The sequence below is a fragment of the Panthera onca genome, chromosome E3, assembly GCF_046562875.1.
Source record: "Panthera onca isolate mPanOnc1 chromosome E3, mPanOnc1 haplotype 2, whole genome shotgun sequence".
Taxonomy (NCBI): domain Eukaryota; kingdom Metazoa; phylum Chordata; class Mammalia; order Carnivora; family Felidae; genus Panthera; species Panthera onca.
The window spans coordinates 10,030,858-10,057,883 of record NC_138354.1 but is presented as its reverse complement, the minus strand read 5'-3'; the positions used below and the strand labels follow the sequence as shown (position 1 = coordinate 10,057,883).

The window sequence follows — 27,026 nt, the reverse complement described above, 5'->3', positions numbered from 1 at the left end:
GCAATGAGAAACTTCCAAGTAGGGAACAGGTGTGTGCAAAAGTCAGAAGGCATCCTGAAGAAAGGTGTGAAATTCTGTGGTTAGAGCACCGCAGTATAACTGGAAAGCGAGGGCACTGGAGAGGTAACAGGACCCCGCACCCGTCAGGGTCAAGTGCATAAAGCATAGGTAATGGCAGCAACCCGGGCCAGAGGACAAAGGTGCCTACATCCAAACCACTTGACAGCCAGGGACCCCACCGGTTGCGCCTCGCACCTCGCCTTGCCAACAGCACGTGCCGCCTGGCCGCCGCGCATCCCGGCCTGCGTGGGGGCCGAGGGGACTCCCGGGGCGCCTAGGGAGGGACGCCCGGGGCGGGGCGCGCAGGCGCGCTGAGGCCTTGAGCCCCAAGAGGCGGGTGGGTGCGCGCGCTTCCTCGCGCACGCGCGCACGGAGGGGGAGACTGCCGCCGTGACGCTGCTGCGGCGGGCGGGCGGCGGCGCGTGAGGCGCGCGATTCCCCGTGTCTTGGGAGCAGTGCCCCAGCCCCCGCCGCTCCCGCTGCCGCCATGTCGGGCCGGTCGGTCCGGGCCGAGACCCGCAGTCGGGCCAAGGACGACATCAAGAAGGTGATGGCGGCCATCGAGAAAGTGCGGAAATGGTGAGGGGCTGGGGCAGAGAGTGCCGGTGGTAGTCGCCGGCCCTGGCCCAGAGGAGCGCGGTACCAGCTGGCAGGGTGGGAGCCGACCGGCAGGCGCTTGGGGGGAGGGGGGGAGCGGGAGAAGGCGGGAGGAGGGTGCAGCTCGCGTCGGCGTGAGGTCAGAGGGCGCGCGGCTGCCACCAATCAGCGGGTCGCCCGGCTCGCGAGGCCCGCCCACCTGCCCAAGGGTCGCGCGTCTCCCAGAGGGTCTGCCGACTTCCGGCCGCGCTGGGGCCGCGGGACCTCTTTTGGACGCCGGGCTCCGCGGTTCTGTCCCTGCGCCCGCCTGCTTCAGGAGCCTTTTGCGTTCTTAACTGCCCCAAATAATATCTCTAACAATCCCTGGGGGGTCCCCGCCGGCCAGACCGAGCGCTCTGCGTAGTAACTCGCTGTAAGTTTGGTGAGAGCTCACGCTGAACCTACCTGTCACGAGAACAGGCGTGGTCATCGGAATCAAACTCCCTCTCTTTCTCCTGATACCGGTCCACACGCAGCCAACTGGGTAGGCGTTTTTTCCTTGGTGCTGCCAGCTGTTGGTTAAGCAGTTGAGACCCCACCCTCATTTGGAAACGGCTGGTGTAATGTTCATTGCAGGGCCGGTTGACCGCCTATTTTGTTTTTTTTTTTGTTTTGTTTTGTTTTTTTTAGAGAGAGCTAGCGAGTGGGGGAGAAGGACAGAGGGGTAGACAGAATCCCAAGCAGTCTCCACACTCAGCGCAGAGCCAGACAGGGGGATCATGATCTGATCCGAAATCAACAGTCGGTGGCTCAACCGAGCACTCAAGCACCCCAAACCGCCTATTTTGTATTAGGAACTTTGATGTATTTTCACATTAAACTTTAACAGACAACTGTTGCACCAAGTTCATGAGCCCTTTTCTCTAGCTGACAGCTAGTAATAGTTTTAAAGCCCAAGTAGGGGTTAACTCCCTCAGCGGGAGACTTCCAGCCCTTCGTCCTCCACCCCCTTTTAGAGGCGTTGTTACCTTGGAATTTTTTTTTCTTTTGCGTGTTTATTCATTTCTACTCAAGTTTAAGTTCCTTATCTCTTTATATGTAAAGTCTTTATTGTAGTTGGGACTCATACATACTAGTTAAACAATGATTTCTTTTCCCCTCCAAATCTAATCCTGGGGTTTTTTGGTGAAACCTAAGAATCGGCACATCTTTGTCTTCTGGCTGTTTCTGTTCCTACCTGCAGTTTAGGCCAGATGACCATCCTCTCACCTGGAACTCTTAGCTTCTATGGTCTCCTTGCTTCAATTCTTCCTCATTACTCAGTCCATTCATCACGTTGCAGTCAGAGTGATTTCACTTTCTTTCCAGTGTAAATATTATCATAGCACTCCCCCGCTTAAGAAACAACGCTTCAGTGAACCCTTCTTGCTCTTAGGTTAAAGACCAAAGATCAAAGATGATCCTTCCTACCTTACCCACCTGGTTCAAACTGCCCTCTTTTCCTGGGGGGGTTGATGGCCATCTTTCAGCTGGAGCCATGTCCTGCCAGGCATCCTTCTCTACCCTCTCTTCCTCCTTGCCTAGTTAACTACTAGATCTGCTCAAAAATTGCTTTCTCGGGGCACCTGGGTGGCTCAGTCAGTTAAGCATCTGACTTTGGCTCAGGTCATGATCTCATGGCTCATGGGTTCAAGCCCCTTGTCAGGCTCTGTGCTGACAGCTCAGAGCCTAGAGCCCTCTTTGGATTCTGTGTCTCCCCCTCTCTCTGCCCCTCCCCAACTCACACTCTGTCTCTCTCTTTCAAAAATAAATAAACATTTAAAAAAAAATTTTTTTTTAATTGCTTTCTCAAGGGACACCTTTCAAAATCCCCAGTCTAAATCAGGTCCCTTTCATAGTACTTTCCTCAATTGTATTAGGTTGAATTGTAAGATATTTCCTATATTTGACTTTTCAACTTAACACAAGTGGAAATTTGATGTGGTTAAACCTAATGATTAAGCGACTGTGAAATGAGTTGTTTGGTATCTGTTTCCAATTGAAATGGAGGCTCTGTGAGGCTAGGGACCGTATATCTTGCTCCCTGTGTGCCCAGGGTTTAGCACAGGGTCATGTGTAGCAAATATTTATTGAATAAATGAGAAAGTGGAGTGCTCTGTATAGGAATTAATTTCAGTGTCTTAAGTATGTAGTTCATTCTTCTTTCTATTTGCTGAACAGCATTCTCAATATCAGCAGGCACAACAGTTACTTTTTTTGCTTTTTTTGTAACCTCACATTTGGACTTGAAATTTTCAGAAGTCATACTTCAGGCTCCCCAACTCTGCTTGTCCATAATCTCGTCCTTATTCAAGAATGGGGGAAAAACTGCTCCTTTTTTAAGTAACTTCCTTTGTAAGATAAAACCTTAAAGCAGTCTTTTTGTGGCTTAGTCTTCACCTCTTTCAGAAACCAGTGTAAGACTTGGAAGCATCCTGTCCTGTTCCTGAGATTATTTTGAAACAGAATCGTGTTTCAACCTAGAGTTCCACAGGGGTCCTAGGAGTTCCCCTTGCCAGGTGATGTCCTCATCTCAACCGTCTTGCAGCCTTCTCAACTTCCTTATCACCTTCATGTGTTACACTGATTTCCTTACTTGACTTGTTATTTCTTTGTGCTCCCGAGGTCAGGACCGTATCTTAACACATCCTTTGTCTTCTGCAGGGTCTTGTATAATAGGGCTTTGTAAACATCAGTGGAATTGAATTCATTTTTGGAAAATAAAGAAGTAATGCCAGGTAGATACCAGAGTGTGAAAATGTGCCAGTACTTGGTGTAGTCAGTGAGGTAAGAAGGGCTTTGGTACACTGCACACGAGGAAAGGCAAGTAGAGGGTTTGGACCCAAAGGAATTTGACAGAGACGTCTTTTTGGAAGGGTTGATTTTGCATCAAAAGGTAAAGTATAATTTGATGGAGAGGAAGTTTGGAAGGCATTTAAGATCGAAGGAATGTGGGGTGCCTGGCTGGCTCAGTTGGAAGAGCATGTGACTCTTGATGTCAGGGTCATGAGTTTGAGTGCATGTTGGGTGCAGAGGTTACTAAAATAAATTTAAAAATTGGTGGGAGGGCATCTGGGTGGTTCAGTCAGTTAAGCGTCTGACTTGGGCTGAGGTCCTGACATCCCGGTTGGTGAGTTTGAGCTCTTTGTCATGCTCTCTGCTGTCAGCGTGGAGCCTGCTTCAGATCCACCCCCCCCTCAAAATTAAATAAACATTAAAAAAAGTTATTTGTAAAAGATTGAAGGAGTAAGTTGCTGAGAAGTATAAAATCACATTATGAACAGAAAATCTGTTTCATTATTTATCGGTTTTAAGAAGTGTCTTTCTTTCAGGGAGAAAAAGTGGGTGACTGTGGGTGACACATCCCTTAGGATATTTAAATGGGTTCCTGTAACAGACAGCAAGGAGGTAAGTGTGGAAGAAAATCAAAACAACAAAAAGGTACCATTTACTTCCTTCCTTTCTTTCCTTGATTGTCTCTTAATTATAAAGGAATTTATTTCCCCAGAATTGAGCTGCAAGTACATCAGGGGCACCCTCTGTGGTTGATCCATGGAAAGTCTCTCTTTCTTTACCCCCTTTTATTTCCTTTCCTTAACCCATTCCTCTTTTTCAAGGCTCGATGAACCACACCCTCAGCCTGCTCCCTGTGATAGTATGGTTTAATTAGTACACAGCCATGCCTGTTGATTTCCTTATTGTCTGTGGCCGCTTTTGAGTTCAAATGGCAGAGTTGAGTAATTGCCATAAGACCTAAAAACCTGCAAAGTCTAAATATTTCTTACATGGCCTTGTAAGAAGTTTGCTGACTCTTGCTCTTAGCCAAATAGCTGTCCGTTATAGTACATTATATGTGTTTTAAATATATATATATACTTTTTAAATTCCTCTTCCATGGGTTTATGTGCATAGCTGTGTATTCTTGAAAAATACACAGCATTGTATCATGTTCATATTTTAAAATTTATAGAGCACTGTGCTTTCTGTAGCCGTGAATAGAATTATTAACTTCGAATCTTGCATTGTATTTTCTTATATGCAATGACCACATTTATCTACTTTCCCTAAGTGACAAACATGTAGATTGTCTCCAACTTTTCTTCTCTAATTGTTTTTAAAAAGCTCAAATATCAAACACATACAGACAGTATATAAAACATAAATGTACGGTCAGTATAATGAAAAAACATAAAACTAGTACCCTTGTAAAAACAACCCAGGTCAACAAACAGAGCATTGCCAACTTCCCCAGAGGCCTGTGTTTGACTCTTGATGGTGTCCCCTCCCCCGCTAGAATTCTCTTTCCTACTTTTTTTTTTTTTAATTTTTTTTTTTAAATTTTTTTTTTTAATGTTTATTTACTTTTGAGAGACAGAGAGACAGAGGGCGAGCGGGGGAGGGGCAGAGAGAGAGGGAGACACAGAATCTGAAGCAGGCTCCAGGCTCTGAGCTGCCAGCACAGAGCCCGACGCGGGGCTCGAACCCACGAACCGTGAGATCATGACCTGAGGGGAAGTCCGGCACTTAACCGACTGAGCCACCCAGGCGCCCCTCTCTTTCCTACTTTTGCTTTTCTTACCACTTCTCTAGTCCTTTGTAAACATTTTTAAGTTTATATAAACAGCATCATGAAGTGTCTGTTTTCCTGTGTCTTGCTTTTTGTGCTCGGCGTTAGGTTGGTAACATTCACCCATGTTATCTTTGGAGCCATTTGTCCCTTTTCATTACTGTTTGGAATTTTATTATAGGCCTCGTGCCCTGATTTACCTCTCTGATCCTCCTGTAGATGGCTTTTTGGGTTGTTCCCCATTTGGGGTAATAGAAACAATGCTCCTGTGAACATTCTTATTCAGTATATGGGTCAGCCTGTGCATGGGTTTTCCTAGGAGATATTCTTATGAGTGGAATTGCTGGGTCTTAGAGTGTACGTATGTTGACCTAGAGTAGCTAATGCTAAACTGTTTCTCAGAGTGGTTGTACCAATTTACATTCCCACCAGGAATAGAGTTCTCATTGCACCAAATCCTCAACAGTTGGTATTGTTACTTATATGTAAAGATAAGTTGTGATTTTAGTTTGGTGACTACTTATGTAATAACTAATGAGTTTGAACATGTTTTTAATGTTTAGGACTGAACCTTTTGGATTTCCTGTTTCAGAAAGTGGCTCTTTAAGTCTCTTTGATTGTTTTTTTCCTTGTGACTTACAGGAATTTTCTATATTCTGGACACAAAGCCTTCATCGATTGTATACTTTTCATACCTTTTTCCATTCCATGGCTTGTCTTTGCACTCTCTTTAGGCTGCCTTGAGTACATAACTTTAAAAAAAAATTTTTTTTTAAAGGTGTTATGTTTAAGTAATCTCTACACCCACGGTGGGGCTTGAACTCACGACCCTGAGATGAAGAGTCACATGCTATCCTGACTGAGCCAGCCAGGCCCCTGAAAGTTTTGAATTTTAATGTAGGCGAATTAATTAATCTTTTTTTAAATAATTACCTTTTCCTTCTTTGAGGCCACAAAGATCATCTCCGTGTAGTCTTCTAAAAGTTCATTATTCAGTTCCCATTTATAACACACCTGGCACTGATTTCTGTGTATTTTGAAGTAAGGGCCTGATGTCATTTTTTTTCCACGTGGATGTGCATTTGTCCCAGCACCAGTTATTGAAAAGATTGTCCTTTTCCTCCTGCTCTGTAGAGCCACCTTTGTCGTATTTCAAGTGTCCAAATAATGGGTCTGTGTCTGTACTTTCTACCAAAAGCTCTAGCTTTTTGGTAGCACAGATGACATCCCCTAAACCGTCCCATTCTTCTGGAGGACTCGTGGATCAGATGCCCAGGAGTGGGATTGCTGTCCCGGGGCGTGCACACGAATTGTTTTTACTGACTGCTGCCCAATCTCTCTCGAGAAGGGCTGCACCAGCGTAGTTAGTACACTTCCCCAGGGGTACCCGGGGGCTCACACTGCCACAACTTCATGGCATTGGATATAACCAGTCCTGCCAGTCTTCAAGCTCTTTGTTTATTTTGCATTTCTCTGATTAGTCAGGAGGTTGATAATTGTCTCTCTTCAGGTTTCCATTCATACTTCCTTTTATCCATTTAAATACCTCTTCTCTGATTTCTTTTGCATTTTTTGTATTGGGTTTCCTGTCTTTTCTGATTTGCATGGATTCATTGATACCGTAGCTACAGAAAACTCTGGTCACTTTTGTACATTGCAGGCATCTGTCTGACATGTCACCTGTCTGAGAACTTTGTCAATAATGTCCTTTAATTTTGTGTCAAACAAATTTTTTCATACGGGTTTTGCTTTTTGAATCTTGTTTGAAAATTATTCTCCACTGCATGGTCATAAAGAACATCTCCATCTTCTGTTAGGTTTTGGGTTTTTTCTTAGGTTTCTTTATTTATTTTGAGAGAGATAGAGACAGTGTGAGCCAGGGAGGGGCAGAGAGAGAGAGGGAGAGAGAGAATCACAAGCAGGCTCCGCACTGTCAGTGCACAGCCTGACACAGAGCTCAGACTCATGAACTGTTAGATCGTGACCTGAGCCAAAATCAAGAGTTGGTCCTGTTAGGTTTTTGGCTATTGTTGTTTTTTAATGATGGAGATCTGGATCTAATTTTAATTTTCCTTCATACAGAGAGCTTTTTCACCTAATACTGTTTACTAAACAATCTATTCTTTCTCCGCTGACTTGGGATGTCATCTGTGTTGTGTGCCATATTCATATCTAGATCTGTTTTTCAGCTCTCCATTCTGTTTTGTTGTAATTTTATCTCCTGCACTGGAATGATTTTTATTTACCATCAGTTTTTAGTATTTATTAATATTAAGTAGGGCGAGTTTTCTCTCTTGCTGTAGGTTTATTGGGAAGATAGCCTTTATCAAAATAAAACTTCCCAGGGTGCCTGGATGGCTCAGTTGGTTGAGCATCCCACTCTTGATTTCGGCTCAGGTCATGGTCCCAGGGTCACGGGATCAAGCCCACATCGGGCTCAGCGCTGAGCATGGAATCTACTTGGGATTCTCTCTCTCCCTCTCTCTCAGCCCCTCTCTCGTGCTAGTGTGTGCTACCTCTGAAATATTAATGATAATAATAATAAAATAAATATTCCCTTCTCTTTTTAGCTTTCTAAGATTTATTAAAAATTATGAATAGATGTTAGACTTGATCCAGCTGCTTTTCCTGAGTTTACTGAAATGTTCATGTGATTTGCCTCCTCTAATCTTTAATGTATTAGTATGATGAATTAATAAAATTTCTGATGTTGACCCTTTTACATTCTTACATGCCTAAGAGAAATTCTACTTGGATATGCTTCCCCACATATAACCTGGTGTTTAATTCACATTTAAGATACTTCATTTGAGGTACTTGCATCTGGGTCATAAGTGAAATTGGCCTATAATTTTCTTTTAATATATTATCCTTACCTTGTTATGGCATTAAGATTACATTAGCCTCCTAAAACAAATGAGGCAATTGCCCCTCTCTTTTGATTTCTAGAACAAAATTAAGTTTGGTAGAACTCACTTTTAGTACTTTCTGGGCTTTTGGTTGAGGGATGATTGTTATGGTGGCTTTAATGGTGATTGGTGTATTTAGATTTTCTCTTTTTTTGGCATTTATTTTGCATTTTATGTATTTCCCAGAAATTGGTTCTTTAGGAGAGTGCAGTGTTAGGTCCTCCGCCTTTCTTCATTTCCCCAGAAGTGTGTAGAAATGAGGCAGGGCACTTCCCCGTTGGCCAGTAATGCTAACCTTTTGGCAGTTCATGACTCAGTCTTGTATAATAAAGAATTAATTGGCCCTGTTCAAATGCCAGCAACACCCCTGCTGAAGAACACTGATCAGAGTTTTCAAATGTATTGGTATGTAGTTATTCATAATATTCATATTTCCATAATATGATCGAGTTTATTGTCTCTCCTAAAATCTTTATCAAAAAAATCTCGTAATTTTTGTTCACCTTTTGTTTGCTTTGTTCTCTATTTCGTTAGTTGTTGCCATTGTTCTTTCCTTTTATGTTTTATTGGGTTTACTCTGTTGTACTTTTTCTAGCTCCTTGTATTAAACTTAGCACTTTTTTTCCAGCTTTGTTTTCTTTTAAAAAAATACATTTCACTTTAGGGATGTCTAGCTGGTTCAGTCGGTGGAGCATGCGACTCTTGATCTTGTGAGTTTGAGCCCCGCCTTGGGCATAGAGATTACTGAAAACAAATTTTTTTTTCACATTAGTTGTCTCCCAAATTTTGACATATATGCATATCAAAATGTCATCGATAGTGTAATTGTTTTAAGTTTTTTATAAATTCCTCTTTAGTTTCCCTTTTTAACCCAAAGTTTGTTTGTTTTATTTTGATTATTTTTTTAATGGTTATTTATTTTTGAGGGAGAGCACAAGCAGCAGAGGGGCAGAGAGAGAGAGGGAGACACAGAATCCGAAGCACGCTCCAGGTTCTGAGCTGTCAGCACAGAGCCTGAAGTGGGGCTCAAACTCACAAACCATGAGATCGCAACGTGAACCGAAGTTGGACCCTTAACTGACTGAGCCACCCAGGCGCCCTAATCCAAAGTTTAATACGATGATTTTTAATTTCTAGATGTGAGATTTAAAAAAGAATTTTTTTTAATGTTTATTTATTTCTGAAGGAGAGAGAGACAGAACATGAGTGGGGGAAGAGCAGAGAGAGAGGGAGACACAGAATCCAAAGTAGGCCCCAGGCTTTGAGCCATCAGCACAGAGCCCGACACGGGGCTCAAACTCACCAACTGTGAGATCATGACCTGAGCCAAAGTCGGACGCTCAACCGACTGAGCCACACAGGTGCCCCTGTGTGGGATTATTTTTTAGCTGTCTTTTTAAAAGTGGTGTTCTGATTTTATTGAATTGGTAGGATATTCGTTCTTTGGGATTATCGGGACTTTTTTTTATCTGGTCTAGTACGTGATTGATTTTTGGACCATTCACTTGTGATTAAAACAAATATACTCTCTAGGTACGAAATTAAACAATAAACAAGTATTTATTATGTTACCCAAATTTTCTGTATCCTTGCTTATTTTTTGTATGTTTGTCCTGTTATTACAATTACATCATTCACACCAAATTTCCTCAAGTTGGTGGTTCTTCAGAACAACTTTCCAGTATCCTCTTCTTTCTGAGGAGACCTACAGTGTTTTATTGAAATTCTCGTGTCCTGTTAGTGTCCTTCTTCCGGTATAGCTTGTTCTGTTTCTTGTCTTTCCTGGTGCTTGTTTCCTCTCGAGTCTGGTTAGTTTCTTCTGTGCACTCAGTTTTTATTCCCAGGGGACTCTGAGCTGCCATGGCTAGAAGTGTGTAACTGAGGGAGGATGTAAGCCCAGGCTCTGGTTTTCCTTCCTCTGAGTGAATTTAGGCCATTGTGTGAGCCTTGGGATTCAGCCTTTCCCTTATCCCCTGTCCCTCTTCCCCTGCCTCCCAGGGAAGTCCCTGGTACCAGTCTTCCAGATGCCACTTTATCTGGGAGCCGCCAGCCTTCCTTGTCATTGCCAGCCCCAGAGAGCTGCTGGGTGAAAGTTAGGGGAGCTCTGGAGCCACCCTTTATTTTTCATCCAGCCCTGGCTCTAGTGGTGCCATTACCCACTAAGGGTCGAAGGTCAGACAATTAAATCTCTTGGGTATGTGGAGAGGGGGGTGCACTGGTAGAAAGCCCTTCCCTGCCCCAATGCATTTCTCACATATTTCCTAATTCAGATTCCTCCTGCCAGGGGCACCTGAGTGTCTTAGTCTGTTAGGCTCTCTCTCTCTAAATAGATGAATTGATTAATAAACATTTAAAACAACAACAACACGGGGCGCCTGGGTGGCTCGGTCGGTTGGGCGTCCGACTTCAGCTCAGGTCACGATCTCGCGGTCCGTGAGTTCGAGCCCCGCGTCGGGCTCTGTGCTGACCGCTCAGAGCCTGGAGCCTGTTTCAGATTCTGTGTCTCCCTCTCTCTGACCCTCCCCCGTTCATGCTCTGTCTCTCTCTCTCTCAAAAATAAATAAACGTTAAAAAAAAAAATTAAAAAAAAAAAATAAAACAACAACACATTCTCCCTGCCTAGGACCTGGTTCCCTTTGTGTCTCCCAAGGGCTTCTCGCAGTGTTTGCTGAGGTCCATCAGTTTATCTGTCCTCCAGTGGTTCACAGTGGTGTGCCATCTTCTAAGGTACTAGTATATATCTGCTACATTAGGCAAAATAGGAGACGATGATCAAATTGGTGAAGAGAAAGTGGGAAGGATCCAAGGGAGTGAGACACCATTGACGAGAGTAGATTGGTACAAACTTTACCCAGGTTAGGCTGCTCTCACATGTACATTGAAAAGTTTTCAGTGATGGCGGGAGCGCTTCCACAGTGTATGGCCTGGCATGTCCCCAGTGTGCACTGTAAATACCTTACCAGTTTAGTTGTCAGTTATACCTCAGTATAGTGGAGGGGGGATCGTTTTCAAAATGTTTATCCCTTTGATCTAGAAGTTTTATCTCTAGGAACTTATTTTCAGGAGATAATCATGATGTGTACAAGGTACATCTACATCATTGAGCATTATAATATGGTTCAGAGTGTTTAAGAATTGCAAACAAAATAGACTGTATTGTGGAGAATTCGTTAAGTTATCATGCACCTGTTCTCTTGTAAAGCTTTGTAACCATTATAAAAGATGTTCTAGAAGAGTATTCAAGTGACAGGGGAAAACATTTTTTAAAGATTAAAAAAATTTTTTTGGATGTTTTTATTTTTTGGGGGGAGGGCGGGCACGTGAGTGGGGGAGGGGCAGAGAGAGAGGGAGACACAGAATCTGAAGCAGGCTCCAGGCTCTGAGCTGTCAGCACAGAGCCCAATGCGGGACTCAGACCCACAAACCGTGAGATCATGACTTGAGCAGAAGTTGGACCCTTAACTGACTGAGCCACCCAGGCGCCCCTTAACGATTTTATTTTTAAGTCCTCTCTCCATTCAGCATGGGGCTCAAACTTAGAACGTCAAGAGCAAGAGTCGCACGCTCCACTGACCGAGCCAGCCATGTGCCCTGGAAAATGTTTTTAATACAGATAATTGGGGGAGGGAAATAGGTTGCAATATTATATCATGATCCGTCTTCATACAAATATATAGATAGGTTGGCTGTACAGGTGATTTCCTTTTTCTGTATTTTCAGAATTTTCAAACTGAATACGTATCTTACAGAACACAGAATCGTTAAAATTAAAACAAATGAGAGATCAGGAAAAAATGATGAAGCCAGATGTTGGCATCTGTACCAAATACATTGCTATGATCCTTTTAGAGAGTCATGAGGTACAGTGTATTTCAAGAAACATCATATGTTTATACTTTTTGATCTAGAAGGAATATTTTGTGTGTGAATTTATCAAAATAAAATGACCCAGAGAAGAAGTGAAAGTTGAGCATTGTGGCTTTATTCCTAGTGGCATTAAATAAACACAAACCGAAAAAAAAACACAAAACAAAACAACCCGAAATAAGTTAAAGCTAAATGGCCAATAGGTGAGGGGTAGCTGGGTGGCTCAGTCAGTTAAGCATTTTGACTCCTGATTTCAGCTCAGGTCATGATTTTGCAGCTCGCGAGATCAAGCCCTGAGTCGTGTTCCATGCTGACAGTGTGGAGCCTGCTTGGGATTCATTCTCTCTCTCTCTCTCTCTCTCTCTCAAAATAAACATTTATAAAAAATTACCAATAGGTAAGAAGCGATTAAGTGAATTACGGTTTATGGAATATAATGCAGCTAGTAAAATTTGTGTTTCTGTAGTTCATGTGGTGAAATGTAAAGTGTAATTGCCTTAAAATTATGTCTGCATGTGGAAAGAATGAAGGGAAAGACGTGCACGAGTGTGTACAGTTGACTCGTTGCAGAGAGAGGATTGAGAGCTGTTACCAAATATTAAATGCATGTGCAATAAATAGACTTGTATAAAAAGTATAAATTAGTAAATTTGAGATTACCCAGATTTAAACTTTGGCTGCTCTCACTTGCAAATGTTCGCATGGATTATTTCCTTTCCTGTGGGCTCCTGTGTTGCAAGCTGGTGCTTACCTCCGCACTGTGGTCACCCATGTGTGTAACCTGCATCCTGCTCGAAGGAAATGATGTTCTAGGCAGAGGTAGACATGGGGTGATCATTTTGAGTGGATGGGTTGATTGTCAGGAATCGTACTAGAGGGGCCCCTTTGTCCCGTCACTGCTTGCATTACATATAAAGCGACTCCTTTCTTTGTCCATTCTTTCACTTTTTCCTGCTGTGCTACGCAAACAAGAATCCTTCTCAAATCAGTACTCTGTATTTCCTGTCCATCCACACAGGGAACAAGTTGGATAGAGCATTCGCTCAGGGCAGGAAGCAGAAGAGAACTGCAGGGAGCTCTAGTGGAAGCCTACGTATCTGTTTCTCACTTTTGAGTCATATTAGTGCTGGAAGGGTCCGTTTTATAGCATAGAGACACTGAGACTTGGGGACACCTTGTCCAGGATTCTGTGATTCCTTGGGTCCTGGATTCTCAAACTGTTGTCATTATTCCTGTTCAGTCGTAATCCAGACCTCTGTGGTGTCTTACTAGCACCCTTCTCCCTCTCTGTGGGTCTCCCACTTGGCTGTGTCATATTCCTCTTTTTTTCCTTTTCTAGAAAGAAAAGTCAAAATCGAACAGTTCAGCAGCCCGGGAACCTAATGGCTTTCCCTCTGATGCTTCAGCCAATTCCTCTCTCCTTCTTGAATTCCAGGGTGAGTTGCATCCGTATGTCTTCCTTGCAGGAAAAGCAGCACTTAGATGAACCCATTAATAATGAGAAGAATAGCTTTGCGTGTCACTTCAGTGCCTGCTGTTTTGTTGGTATCTTGCTGGCACTTTACATCAAGTCTTTTAATTTAAGCCTCACAGCAACCCTGCAAAGTAGATGATAGCAGCTTCATTTTCCATGTAGGGAAACCGAGGCTCAGAGAGATGAAGTTCCATATCTCGAGGTACATAACTAGTAAGTGGCAGGCTTCGTGTCAGGTTCTGGTTCTCTGGATGAGAAGCTCTTTTCTTTAGACTGTATGTATGGCCTTAGACCAGGCCACCCAAAGCCAGGGCCTCTCCCATCCACTGTCAGCAAAAGTTCCGCCTCTGGAACCAGCCTGCAGTAAGTGTCCCGCCTGTGTCAGCACTGTGGTCCCAGTACTGCCTTCACACCTGTGTGGTGGCTGCTGTTCAGAAGCACTGAGCTTCTCATTTTTGTTCTTCCCCTCGGCCTGTGACCTAAAGTAAGCGGTTATCATCATCCCTATTGAAGGAAGCCGATACTCCGAGAAGAGGTGTTTGCCTAAGCTCAAAAGTGACAGAGCTTTATTCTTTTTACAATAGAATGTTGCTTCCGTTTTAGCATAGAAGATCGTGGTCTTTGTAGGAGTAAAGACTAGAAAGGGCTTGGAACGAGGCTGGGAGTGTGCAGGGATCCTCTCCCCATCTCCCCCAGCCACCCGAGGTCAGTGAGCATGGTGGGGGAAGGAGAATACGAGGGAACAGTTTTCTAGTTATGTGTGGGGTGGCCAATAATCACAAAGCTCTGGGAGACATCCGAGGCTCCGTTTCCTCAATCTGGCCTACATCGCATCCCTTTCATTCAGTGAACATTTGCTGAACTCCTACTGTGTGCCAGGTACCGGGTACTGCACTGGAGATCCAAGGACAGGACAAGTAAGCCCCCGAGCCTGCTTGCACAGAGCACAGTGGAAATTGGTGTGTAAAATAGTAAACGTAGGTGTGCACAGGGTACAACAGGAGCATAATAGGGTGGTCACCCAGAGGAACCTGGGACACGGAGGAAGCGGTGCTCGAGCCGATTGGTGGCATGTATCGGGACCTTCCAGGAAGACCAGAAAGAGCAGGTCATACCGGACACCTGTGCTTGAAGCAGGCCTTAGGTTAGTCCGCTTCGCTGGAGCCGAGGCCGCAGTGTGGAAGCCTGCTGTGTGGAGGAACAGTCGTCAGTAAGCCTGTAGGTCAGAAAAGATTTTGTAAGTTGTGATAGGGCTATCTGTGCCTGCCCAGGGTAGCCCTGGAGTTTGAATTGTATCCTTTGTGCAGCAGAGAACCGCTGAAGGATTTAGAGGGATCTCTCTGGCAACGGTGTGACGTGTGGGCTGGAGTACAGGAGACTGAGGGAAGGGCAGTCAGGTGCCTGTTGCAGGAGGCCAAGCCAGAGACAAGGAGGCCTGAACTAAGGTGGCAGGAGAGGAAGGAATGAACACCACGGATGTCAGAGCGGTAGGCCGGACCAGATTTGGTGACCAGCTGCTGGAGGGGAGGGAAAGGAAGGAGCTTTTAACTCCTTAGTTTTTAACTTAGGTGGTGACTTTAAGCCTTCAGACAGACTATGCCAGATGAGAATTTCTTGGTCCTTGAGGTGGCCAAGTGGAGCCTGGGCCACTGAAGGGCCCGAGTGACCGCCTCTAGATAGCACCACGCTCCTTGAGATAGCCGAGAATGCCAGGCAGATTTTAGCATTTTCTACACCTCTCGTGTTGTGAGGAAGGTTGAGAGGCACAGCTACGTCACTCCTTTCCACTGGACAGTGAGAAAATACCCGGTCCAAACTATACTTGGTGAGTAAGAAAGAAGGGATTACTAAGTATACCCTGACCTTCCTGAAATGTAAATGTTGCGTGAACTTAAAGATTTTGGCTGCATCTGGCACTGAGACTGTATGTTGTGAAACAGAAAATGTTTAAATGAACTCTCTTACTAGACTGTGGATAATTTGCCCTACCTTTGTTTGTTTGCCTTCGGTTCCGGGGGCATCTGCAGCAGCGATCATTGTGTTTGGTCGTGCCCGTGGCTGTCTAAGGAGACACCAGGCTCTTGGCTCTTGTACCGTTACTCTCAAGAAAAATGACTACTCTCAGCTGTTGCCTTTGTCATGTTTGGTTTTCAGATGAAAACAGCAACCAGAGTTCTGTGTCTGACGTCTATCAACTCAAGGTGGACAGCAGCACCAACTCAAGCCCCAGCCCCCAGCAGAGTGAGTCCCTGAGCCCAGCACACACCTCTGACTTCCGCACAGATGACTCCCAGCCCCCTACTCTGGGCCAGGAGATCCTCGAGGGTGAGTCGCAGTTGGCCCAGGATGAGCATCTTGGAAGGGCCTGTGCTCTTGATGTTTCTGTTCGTTAGAGGAAGAGGTTAGAGAAGATGGACCTGGCAGCCTTGAGCCATTTGTCAATGTTTGAGCCGTTTTGGGGAAGGGTTGTGTTTTCCCCTCTCACAGAATGAAAGAAGAAAACAAGCAACACAATTGAGTGCCAGGCTCTGTGTAAGGCACTTTTCATGTTTGATACTTGGTATAATTTTCCTATGAGATAGCAGCTGTCATCTCTACCATGTACAGATGACAAAGTAGAATCCTAGAAAGGGTAAACTGCTTGTCTGAGATCACATAGCTAGCAACTGGTGGAACCGGATGTCTCCAATTTCATTCCTTCTGACTTCAGAGATTATGCTCTTTGCATTATACCCTGTAAATTTCTTCTGATGACATATATTGATTCTCTGGCCAGTGTTGCTCTTCCCCAAGGTGTCTCCACATAGCTCTTAGGGAAGCTCCCCCAGCTTGAGGGAGATTCCACAGGAGTCTCCTGTCTCAGGAGGCCCTGCAGTTTTACTGACCTTGCTGCTTTTTCAGAGCCCTCCCTGCCCGCCTCAGAAGTTGCTGATGAACCTCCCACCCTCACGAAGGAAGAACCAGTTCCACTAGAGACACAGGTAAGGAGCCACTTTGGGTTTCCCCATTTCTAAAAACAAGTCCGGACTCTGTTGATGCGAATTGGAGCTGACAGCATCAGATGTGCTATGACCAGGGTGGGGAGGCAGCAAGGGAAGCTGGTGTCTCCAGGTTATAAGGTAGGGGAAGAGGTTTGTTTATCGGCAAGAAGGTTGGGGGTGGGCTTCTGGGCTGTAATTAGGGTGGATGGGGAGGTTCTGGTACAGAGGGATGGTCCTATAATTTTATGCTCTGACTGCTCCTAGATTGCTGAGGAAGAGGAAGACTCAGGTGCCCCACCCCTGAAACGCTTCTGTGTGGACCAACCCGCAGTGCCGCAGACAGCATCAGAAAGCTAGCACCATCCTGGCGCCCTTCGCCTCCTGGCCCCCTGCCTCTATTTATTGCATTCTGGTTCTGGCCGTGCTTTGTTGCTGGGGTAAGGGCAAGCACTGGGCTCCAGAGCTTGCACATAGGAGCCTTCTGGGCTGGAAGGGTGACATAGGACTTGGGGTGATAGCATCATCTTCCCGTCCCTGGCACCTGTGTTTGCTTGCTCCTGAGAAGAGGAGCGCTCCTGTTCTTTTTGCACCCCAAGTAGGCTGGGGCGTCAGCCATCCCAAGGTTCATCTGTCACCTCCAGGTAGCAGTCTCTGCTCCAGAACCTCTGGACTGAGCCGCTGGCCCTTCTACAGGAGGATGTGGAAGGAGATGTGGAAGGCACCCTCTAGAGAAGAGAGTGCCCAGGGTTACTTGAACTTGAATGGAGACTGTAGATTCATGGACTTTCCTATCAGGCTAGGGGCCTGTAAGCTGCTGTTGGAGAAGGCCTGGTAGAGACTTTGGAGGGAAGGGAAGGCTGCGCACGAGGGCGGAAAAGTCTGTAGAGATTTCTGTCCTGACACTTCTGCCCATTCCTGAGGTTATCCTGCCTCTCATGGGCTCTCCAGCTGCTGACAGTCCTTTGTCCCCTGCTGCAACCACCCCCTTTCCCCAACACACACGCAGACACACGCAGACACGCAGACACACATACACACATACACACACAGCTTTCCCTGGTCTCACCTGTATGTTTCATTCCAACATCCCCTGCCTCTTGCCACAGACTCTGCCCCAGCAAGGATTTGAGGTTCTGCCAACAGTACCCATCCCCCACAGTACTCCTTCAGCTCAGACTTTCTAGAAAGTTCCCTCTTCTTTGAAATCTGCATGTTTAATTGAACTTTGTGATTTTATTTTTTGTTCAAAAAAGTTTAAGAAAATGGAAATGGGCAACAGTGAGTGAAGACATATTTTAGCACTGAATAGAATATTTTTAAAATTAAACTATTTGAAATACGTCTTGTTGGTATTTGAGTGCTTCTTTCTTGGAGGTTGTGGGGGCAGGGCCTAGTGGGGTGGTGGCTGAGTGCCTGCGAATTGTCTTATTACTCCCACAGAGGAGCTTTCTGATAGAAACGATTTGGAGATCCCTCTTGAAGTTGTCACGTAGTCTGATTTACACTTCCGTCCCTCTGCACGCTGAATGCAACCAGTGTATGTTTGCCATGGCTCCAGGTCTTTAGGAGGCATTCATGAGTGGTTTTTTTCTTTCATTTTTACTTTTTTAGATTATGGTAAAGTGCATATAACATCAAATTTACCATTTTAACCATTTAAAAGGGTACCGCTTAGTGGTAATAAGTACATTCATAACACTGTGTGGCCATTGCTAGCTTTCTCCAAAACTTTTCATGACCTTGGACCCGTTTAGCAGGTGCTCCGTGTTTGCCACTCCCCCAAGGCTCTGGCAGTCACAATGTGCTTTCCGTCCAGTTCCTTTTTGTGCTCCTGATTCCTAAGGAAACCAATAAAGTCATGTCACAGTGGAAAAGAATTCTATATTCTGTATGTTCAAGAATTTTCATTTCAGTATTCCGTAAAGTAATTCGTCTGATCTCTCTCAGGGGCTTCCAGGTATCATGGATGAGACCAGCATCCCAAGTTTTGCTGCCCTGTTTTGTCATCCCTACTCTCTTTTTTCTCTTTTTCCCAACTGGGCTCAGTTGAGAGAGCATGCAACTCTTGATGTTGGGATTGTGAATTTGAACCCCTTGTTGAGGGTACAGTTTACTTAAAAGTAAACTGGGTACATAAGAAATATGTACTATTAAGTTGTCAAATGAATGTCACAGAGAGGGAATTGTAAGTGGTACATAAGAGAAGTATATTCTAGGGGCACCTGGGTGGCTCAGTTGGTTAAGCGTCTGACTTCTGCTTAGGTCACGATTTCGTGGTTTGTGAGTTCGAGCCCCACATCGGGCTCTGTGCTGACAGCTCAGAGCCTGGCGCCTGCTTTGGATTCTGTATCTCCCTCTCTCTACCCTCCCCCGTTCATACTTTGCATCTCTCTCTCTCTCAAAAATAAACATAAAATTTTTTTTAAGGTATAGTTTAATGTGTTTAAACAAAGGAAGTTATTAAAAGTGTACTGAGATCATAAAAAATGACCAATAAGATTTGAAAAAGAACCAAATCATTTCTGTAAATGACAATTACTGAAATCAAGTGGCACACGAGGAAAGCAGGAGAGAAAACTAATAGGAGATAGCAGTTGGCATTTTCAGTTACTCTGTGACCGAGTGCTAGAACTGGGAACACAGGAAGCCAGGAATCCTATCCCTCAGGAGACAGCCTGGCTAGGGAATAGACCTTTGCATAGAACCTTCTAGAGCATACTGTAGCAGGTGTGGAGTGGAGTCCACGAAGGAACATGTGGGATAATGGAAAAGGTGAGATGGAAACCATTCTCTTCTGTTGACATCACCTTAGCACCACTTCACTGATACTCTAAGGTATCAGGCTAGCAGTCTCCACCACCGTCCCAGAATGTTGATGGGGTAAGGGTTGGAGAAGAAAAAGAGAAGAGGAAACATCAAGCAATGACCACAAGTTACTCACAAATAACTCAAAAAATGCTTCTGGGTATTATTAGGCCCAATGTATATATGCACACTCGAAAACTTTTTTTTTTCCAATTTTACATTGACTTTTTGCAAGTTTTTTTTTAATGAAAACTTACTGAAATACTGAATACTTTTTTTTTTTAATCTTTATTTTTGAGAGAGAAACAGAGTGTGAGTGGGGGAGGGGCAAAGAGAGAGAGAGAGAGAGAGACACAGAATCTGAGGCAGGTTCCAGGCTCTGAGCTGTCAGCACAGAGCCTGATGCAGGGCTTGACCTCACGAACTGCAAGATCATGACCTGAGCCGAACGAAGTCAGATGCTTAACCGACTAAGCCACCCAGGAGCCCCAAAAAACTTTTTTTTTTTTTAATGTTTATTTAGAGTTAAGAGAGTACGCAAGCAGGGGAGGGGCAGCGAGAGAGGGAAAGAATCCTAGGCAGGTTCCACGCTGTCAGAGCAGAATCTGGTGCAGGGCTCGATCTCACAAACTGTGAGATCATGACCTGAGCTGAAACCCAGAGTCGTACATTCAATCAACTAAGCCACCCAGGTGCCCCCACACTTGAATTCTTTTTTTTTTTTTTTTGCCTGGGCCCCCCCCCCCCCCCCCCCCCCGTTCCCCTGTGGAGCCAATGACAGTTTGCGGACTGCTGGAACCCACACTTGAATTCTTAAAAATAGATAGCTCACTAACTAAATTCATTGAATATGAATAAGCCCAAAGAAAGATCAATAGAGCTTGATGGGTTCTGCACAAGAGAATTTGGAGCATGGAAAAGCTGAGCACCTGGGAGCAGATTTCCACATGCCTAAGGTATTTGTCATCTTGGAAAATGGCGTTTATTTTACAAATATTGAAAGCACATTCTGGGTTCTCTCTATATAAATTACAATTGGTAGACAGGTCTCTGCCTTGCAGGAGCTTCCAGTCTGGTGAGGTGGAGAAGGTAGGCAGCAACCTGTGCCACGGTGGGTGGAGAAGGCAGAGTACTGTCAGGGTCCAGAGAAAAACTTTGAGGCTTTGAGATCACAGAAAGCTTTTGGAGAGGTGGCATTCGGGGCTGGGCCTTGACATTTTTCTCTGCTTATGAGGAAAGACTACTTGTGGGCAGGTTAATGCGGACAAATGGTGGCAGTGAAGCACGGGGTTAATGGGTAGCAGTAACCAGGGAATTGAGTTTCTATTTTCTCCAGCTCTTTGAGACTTTTCAAAGCTACAGAGAGCTGAAAGAAATAGTTCAATAAACTATGTGTACCCTTCACTTAGATTCACCAATTACTAACATTTGCCACATTGCCATTTTTTTTCTTTATTTTTTTGGGGGGTGGGGGGTGTAAGGTGAATTACTTGAAATCGGTTGCTGTCATTCTGGCACTTTAGCCATGAATACTTCAGCTTGTATGTCCCAAGAACAAGGACATTCCTCAACATGACCAGAGTATCATGATCATACCCAAGAAACTTAACAATGATACAATAATAGTATTTAATATGAACATATTTAAATTGCCCCAACTGTTCCAATAACGGTAGTAGTTCTCTTTAGCCCCTGTCCCCAGATCCAGGATCTAACTCTAGGGTCACACACTGCACACACAGTTCTCATGTCTCTTTAGTTTCCTTTTAGAAGTTGGAGGTGGGTGGATAGGTGTATCTTGTGTCATTGTTATTTTTGAAGGGTCTAGGCAGTTATTCATAGAATGTCCCACAAACTGGGTTTTTCTATTTTCTAAGGATTTCAGGGGGAATGTTTTTGGTTAGAATGCTACAGAGTTGATATGTATTTTTCACTGCCTTGAATCAAGAGAAACATTCTTTTGTCTCATTATTGGTAATGCTGAGATCGATCACTTGGCTAAGGTGTCTGCCAGATCTTTCCATTTTCAGGGCACTTTTACATAAGTAATTTGTAGGTCGGGGGGGCAGGTGATAATCTTAGACCATTCACTTAGACCAGTGATTTTAGTATCCATTGATGGTCCATTTCTGAATCAAGTTACTTCACTAGAGTCTGCAAAATGGTGAGTTTTCTAAATCTAACATTCTTTTCACATTCAATCACTGGCAGCCTTCTGTAAATAGCACATTGCCCTTCCTCTTTTCTTTTTCTTTCTTCCTTCCTTCCTTTTCCTTATTCTTTCTTCTTTCTCCCTTTCTTTTCTTTCCTCTCTTTCTCCCTTCCTCCCTCCATTCCTTCCTTCCTTCCTTCCTTCCTTCCCTCCCTCCCTCCCTCCTTTCTCTGCACTTGATCTTAGCCAAAAGGCCTAGAAGCGATCTTCTCTCTGAATATTACTATGGCTCATGGTTTCCCCTTACATTCAATGTGCCACAATCTGTTGCTGTCATTTTTTGTTGTTGTTGTTCAAATTGTCCCAGATTTAGTCAGTTAGAATCCCTTCATGCTGGCTCCCGAGTCCTTTTGACATGTCCCCATCTCTATTTGAGCACTTCTTTACTTTTAGGCACAAGTTGTTCCTGACTCACCTTGAACTTTGCTAGCCCCATTCCTTTTTCCCAGGAGCCCTGGATCCTTTTAGTGGGGAATGGTATTTAGAAACCTAGATAAACCTAGTTTACTAGAGTAAGGGGTTCGAGGGAAGTAGGAAAAAGACTGAGGACAGATTGTGGAGGGCCTGGAAGGCCAGACTAAACAGCTTGATTTTACTTTGTTGACTTTAGGGAGCCAGCCATTGAAAGCCCAGAGCAGGGGAGTGAGGTTGTGTTCAAAATGCCTAGGAAAGGAAAGAGGCAGGGGACAAATAGGAAGACTTGCTAGGTTTGCATGTATTGAGAGGAGACTTAGAGTTGTGTCAGTTGAGGGATAGAGTAGTGATAGAGTAGTGATAGGTACTTAGAAAAGGAAGTGGAAATAGACTGATGCAAACCAGTGAAAACAAAAGAAAAATGTAATCAGTTCACCATGTGGATCATCTATGAATAATAATCATAAGTTCTACACTGAATGTGGATTTAACCAATTGCAATAATTATTTGGGGAATATGATTGAATGTGTGTGGTATTTGTGGGGGAGGTGAGACCTCATCTTCCATTGAAGAATGACAACAGCTAACATTAAAACTGAGAAACAAACATAGCAACATATATGTTATTTCGAAATCTGTCTCTCTCTCAAAAATAAATAAACTTAAAAAAAAGAAATTGGAAATTTCTTCCATAGATTTTTTTTTTTTTTGAATGTTTATTTTTGAGAGAGAGTGTGTGATTAGGGGAGGAGCAGAGAGCGAGGGAGACACAGAATCGGAGGCAGGCTCCAGGCTCTGAGCTGGCAGCTGAGAGTCCCATGTGGAGCTCGAACCACAAGCTGTGAGATCATGACCTGAGCCGGAAGTCCTCCGCTTAACTGACTGAAACATTTAGGTGCCCCTAGGAAACTTCATTAAAATGGAATCCGGGGGTTGCCTGGGTGGCTCAGTTGGTTAAGCCTCAGGCTTCGGCTCAGGCCATGATCTTGTGGTTCAGGAGTTTGAGCCTTGGGTCAGGCTCTGTGCTGGCGGCTCAGATCCTGGAGCCCGCTTTGGATTGTGTCTTCCTCTCTCTCTGCCCCTCCCCCATTCACACTCTCTCTTGCTCTCTCTCTCTCAAAAATAAAACATAAAAAACAATGAAGTTTCCTTTTACCAATTTAACACAGTTTAACAATTTGAAAATGAGTGCTTGAGGGAACAGGAAGTGGATGGGGAAAGTGCTCTAGGGCTGATTTTTGTAGAACTGTTTGTTGATGTTTTTTATTGCTGTTGTTTTTTTATTTTTATTTTTTAATGTTTATTATTTTTGATACAGAGAGAAGAGAGACAGTATACGAGCGGGGGAGGGGCAGAGAGAGGGAGACACAGAATTTGAAGCAGGCTCTAGGCTCTGAGCTGTCAGCACAGAGCCCAAGGTGGGCCTTGAACTCACGAACTGTGAGAGCATGACCCGAGCTAAAGTCGGACCTTACCTGACTGAGTCACTTAGGCGCCCCTGTTGTTGTTTTTTAAAGTACATTTAAATGTTTCTTTTGGGGAACTATGTTCATTTTACCATAAAAAAAGACATAATTTTAATGGAGTTTAAAACTTTTACTTGTAAGTAGGTTCCATGCCCAACGTGGGGCTTGAATTCACAACCCTAAGATTGAGAGTAGCATGCTCTACCAATTGAGAGGCACCCCTAAAACATTTCAAAAGAAGAAAGGCATTATAGTAGTAGTTTTGGCCAGAAATAATAGAGGCCTGAAATAGGATGCTGTGGGGATGGCAGGAAAAGGACAGTTCAAGAACTGACATTGTCTGGTTGATCCTATGCCCGTGGAGCTCAAGAGAGGTCAAACCTGAGCCCGCGAGGTGGTGAGGAAGGTGGGCCGTTAATAAAAATGAAAACCATTCTGATAAAGCAGATGATGGAGGGAAGGAAGACGGTAAGATTGTGGCTCTGGGATGTTTTGAGTTTAAGGAACCAGCAGGACAGGGAGGAAAAGCCCAGGCAGGAGCCGGAACTGTCTAAGCAAAGGTCTGTGCCTGCATCAATGAACGAGGACTACGTGGCAGGGCATAGCTCCACATGATACAGACCACAGAAACAGATCTTGCTGACTGAGCTCATGTCCTAAAACTACCCAGTGGAGATCCATGTAGGGAAATGGCTACACTTCCTTGGACAGTCTTATTCCTGCGACTAAGCAGCCATAGCCGACTTGGAGCAATGGAAGCTTTGGTGCAGATCCCTGGAAGCTACACATTTTAATCTCTTCCTTTTTGGATTAACTTGTTTATTCAAATGTTAGGAAAGAAAACACACTGAACAATGAATTTTGCTAAAATTATGGTAAAAAAAACCTTGAGAGTATAGTAAAAGCGGATGTGGGCTGGAACAATTGGGAAAAGGCATTAGGAAGGAAGTATTGGGTTGAAATGCACAGAGGAGAAAAAAGTCCATTTCCAGCAGTGGGTAGGAATAAAGCTAATGAGTTCTGGGAATTAGGAGGAAGTAGTCCAGTAGGGGCTTGCTGGGTTAAGAGTCTGAGGACTGAGGAGGCACCTGGATGGCTCAGTTGGTTGAGAGGCTCAGGTCATGATCTCAAGAGGCTTGTGAGTTTGAGCCCTGCATCAGGCTCTGTGCTGACAGTTCAGAGCCTGGAGCCTGCTTCAGATTCTGTGTCTCCGCTTCTCTCTGCCCCTCCCCAGCCCACAATCTCTCTCTCTCTCTCTCGAAAATAAATACATGTTAAAAATAAAAATTAAAAAAAAAAAAAAGAGTTTGACTGCAACAAGAGTCAATGAAAATATTAGAGCAGGAAACTGATAGTTACATTAACAGTCTCTTCCATTTTTTTTCTTTCTTTAAAAAATTTTAAAATTTATTATTATTCTTTTGAGTAAGCTTTATGCAAAATGGGGCTTGAACTCATGATCCCGAGATCAAGAGTCACATACTCCACTGACTGAGCCAGCCAGGCGCCCCCTATATTTTTCCTCAACATCTTCAGGACAAGATGGTAAAATCTCATGTTAATCAACTTTATCATTTGTAAATTTGACCCACAGAAGTGGAGGACACCAACCAAGCAAGAGTCACATTAAAGTTTGCTATTTTTTTTTTTAAGTTTATTTATTTAATTTGAGAGAGTGGGCACAAGCAGGGCTGGGGCAGAACGAGTGTGAGAGAGAATCCCAAGAGGGCTCCGAGCTGTCAGCACAGAGCCCGACTTGGGGCTCGAACTCGCAAACTGCAAGACCATGACCTGAGCCGAAGTCGGACACTTGACCCACTGAGCCACCCAGGTCCCCGCTGATTCTCCCATTTTAGATCTCTGCTTTACCAACACCAGGGCTGGATTCAGCTTACAGTGGCCCCAAGCGCTGAAATGATGATGGTCCCCACTCTCATGGGCAGTTAGACACTATTTTGAAATAATCAATTTTTCCAAAATTTGTCTCTTAATGTTGTTGGAGTCCTTATCCTGTGTGTAGTCTGCTACAGAGGATCTAGTCCTGCAAATGTCCGTCCCATTAGTCACCTCGTCTGTGCCTCTCAAATCTGTCCACCTGTCTCCCTTGATTTTGTTACATTTGGGTCCCTTGGTATCCCTGCCACAAATAACTACGTCACTCTAGCCATCACACGCTGTGGCCCGGATGATCGCTTCCATTGCCACCCTCATCTGTTGATACTTTCCACCTCAAAATCCCTACGTTTTAAGGTGTGCTGTCCTGAATCTATCAAGAAGGCTCTGCGGCTCCTTCTGCCTAGAATGTTCGTCCCTCATTTCTCTGCTTAGTGAAATGCCACTCTTTTCACAATCGACTCAAATGTCCTGTCCTCCGAGGTTGCTCATAATGCTTTTAGAAGAAATAGCTACCGAAGGAGGATGCAGTCCTATCTCTGCTAGGTGACCAGAGGAGGCTCCATTGGGATGGCGACTGACCTGGTACTTACCCTTCCCTGGGGGGAGACTTCTCACCTCAAGATGAGACGAAAAGGGTCTGACACTGCCACGCACCACCGCTTTCTCCGCCCTGTTGAAGAACAGGCTGGGGAGGTATGTTCTGAGGCCAGTGAAGATCTTTGAACGGAAGGGGACAATTTAATTAGGGAGAGAATTATCCGTGAGTGTTTCGGCTTGTCCTGGATAGGACATGGTTTGGACTATGTGGGTGTAATGTGCTCGGGGAAGCAGCTCAAATGGCCTCACTCTCCAGGCAGTTACTGCTGTCTTGGGACTGTGCACTTCGGACAGCACTCTTCACCGAACTGGCATTATTCGTGCCTCCTGTTTTCTCAGAACAGTCTCGGTCTTATTTTTTGTTTTTCCTCTGAAGCTCCCAGTCCAGAGCCCTCAACTTTGGAGGTGCTGCGAAAGACTATTAGAATTAATGGATGTATCTTTACTAGGTATGTCTTTTAGTATATTTTTCCAAAGAAGCTCCTGTATGATCCTTTCCGCCAAGCCCCTAAAAACAAGCATCATACTAGTATCCACATCTCCACCACACTCTCTTCCAGAAGTTAACTTTGGGGTGAGCAAGACTGGGGGCTCAAGCTGTTCTTCAGGAGAACCTTCGCTTGGGTAGGATCTTGGGGCTTATTCCCGCCAACCCCTCCTCTCTTTCCGCCCCACCCGCGCCTCCCCGGGCGTGGCCGAACGCGGCGCCTTTAAGGAGGGGGCGGAGCACGGTGGAAAGACAAAGCCCCTGGCCGCGCGCTCCCCCTCCCCCTCCGGCGCACCACACGGACAGTGGTGCCCGGATGTCGGTGTCGCCGTCGGTGACAGATGGCGCAGTGTCTGTATATGTTAAGGGGCTTCTCTGGTCTGACCTCTTTGAATTCCAGGCCTTTCGGTCCCCCGCTGACCCCCATTTTCAACTCCGCCGCTGGAGGCCCGCAGGCCTGTCACCAGAGCTTACATAACGTGACCTTTCACCCCTTCATACTGCCCTCTGGTGCGCTGCAACCCAACTACGCGGCCCGGAAAGGGGGCGGGACCCAAGCGCAGAGCGGCAGCTCCCGTGAGCCAGTAGACCGTGAGCGCTGATCGGCTCTCCGCCTATTGGAGCATTCGCCACCGGCGCCACAGGGGAGCAAGTTAGTGTGTGCGCTGACCGGGC

General features: G+C 44.9%; 1 protein-coding gene and 1 long non-coding RNA gene across 4 annotated transcripts; one reads left to right on the top strand and one right to left on the bottom strand.

The window, feature by feature from the left end:
* Nucleotides 1-410: 410 nt before the first annotated feature.
* Nucleotides 411-17,814, top strand: BCL7B (BAF chromatin remodeling complex subunit BCL7B). Of its 2 annotated transcripts, none has more exons than XM_060649209.3 (6): nucleotides 411-639; nucleotides 4,008-4,083; nucleotides 13,358-13,454; nucleotides 15,647-15,817; nucleotides 16,394-16,473; nucleotides 16,738-17,814. In XM_060649209.3, the coding sequence occupies exons 1-6, from the start codon at nucleotides 548-550 to the stop codon at nucleotides 16,828-16,830; spliced, it is 609 nt and encodes a 202-aa protein (XP_060505192.1). In that variant the 5' UTR covers nucleotides 411-547; the 3' UTR covers nucleotides 16,831-17,814. The 2 variants fall into 2 exon arrangements, with proteins under 2 accessions (XP_060505192.1, XP_078295871.1); XM_078439745.2 differs by having other exon boundaries at nucleotides 421-639; nucleotides 3,991-4,083.
* On the bottom strand, nucleotides 17,547-26,903 carry LOC132689449 (uncharacterized). Of its 2 annotated transcripts, none has more exons than XR_009615015.3 (2): nucleotides 25,858-26,903; nucleotides 17,547-18,311 (listed from the first exon to the last, which is right to left on the bottom strand). It is a non-coding gene; the product is annotated as an uncharacterized LOC132689449 (long non-coding RNA). The 2 variants fall into 2 exon arrangements; XR_009615016.3 differs by having other exon boundaries at nucleotides 25,883-26,903.
* Nucleotides 26,904-27,026: the final 123 nt, after the last annotated feature.

Coding starts and splice junctions, on each gene's coding strand:
- BCL7B (XM_060649209.3), top strand. CDS start 548: ATGTCGGGCCGGTCGGTCCGGGCCGAGACCCGCAGTCGGGCCAAGGAC. Junction 15,818..16,393: donor GGGCCAGGAGATCCTCGAGG/GTGAGTCGCAGT, acceptor CTGCTTTTTCAG/AGCCCTCCCTGCCCGCCTCA. Junction 16,474..16,737: donor CAGTTCCACTAGAGACACAG/GTAAGGAGCCAC, acceptor GACTGCTCCTAG/ATTGCTGAGGAAGAGGAAGA.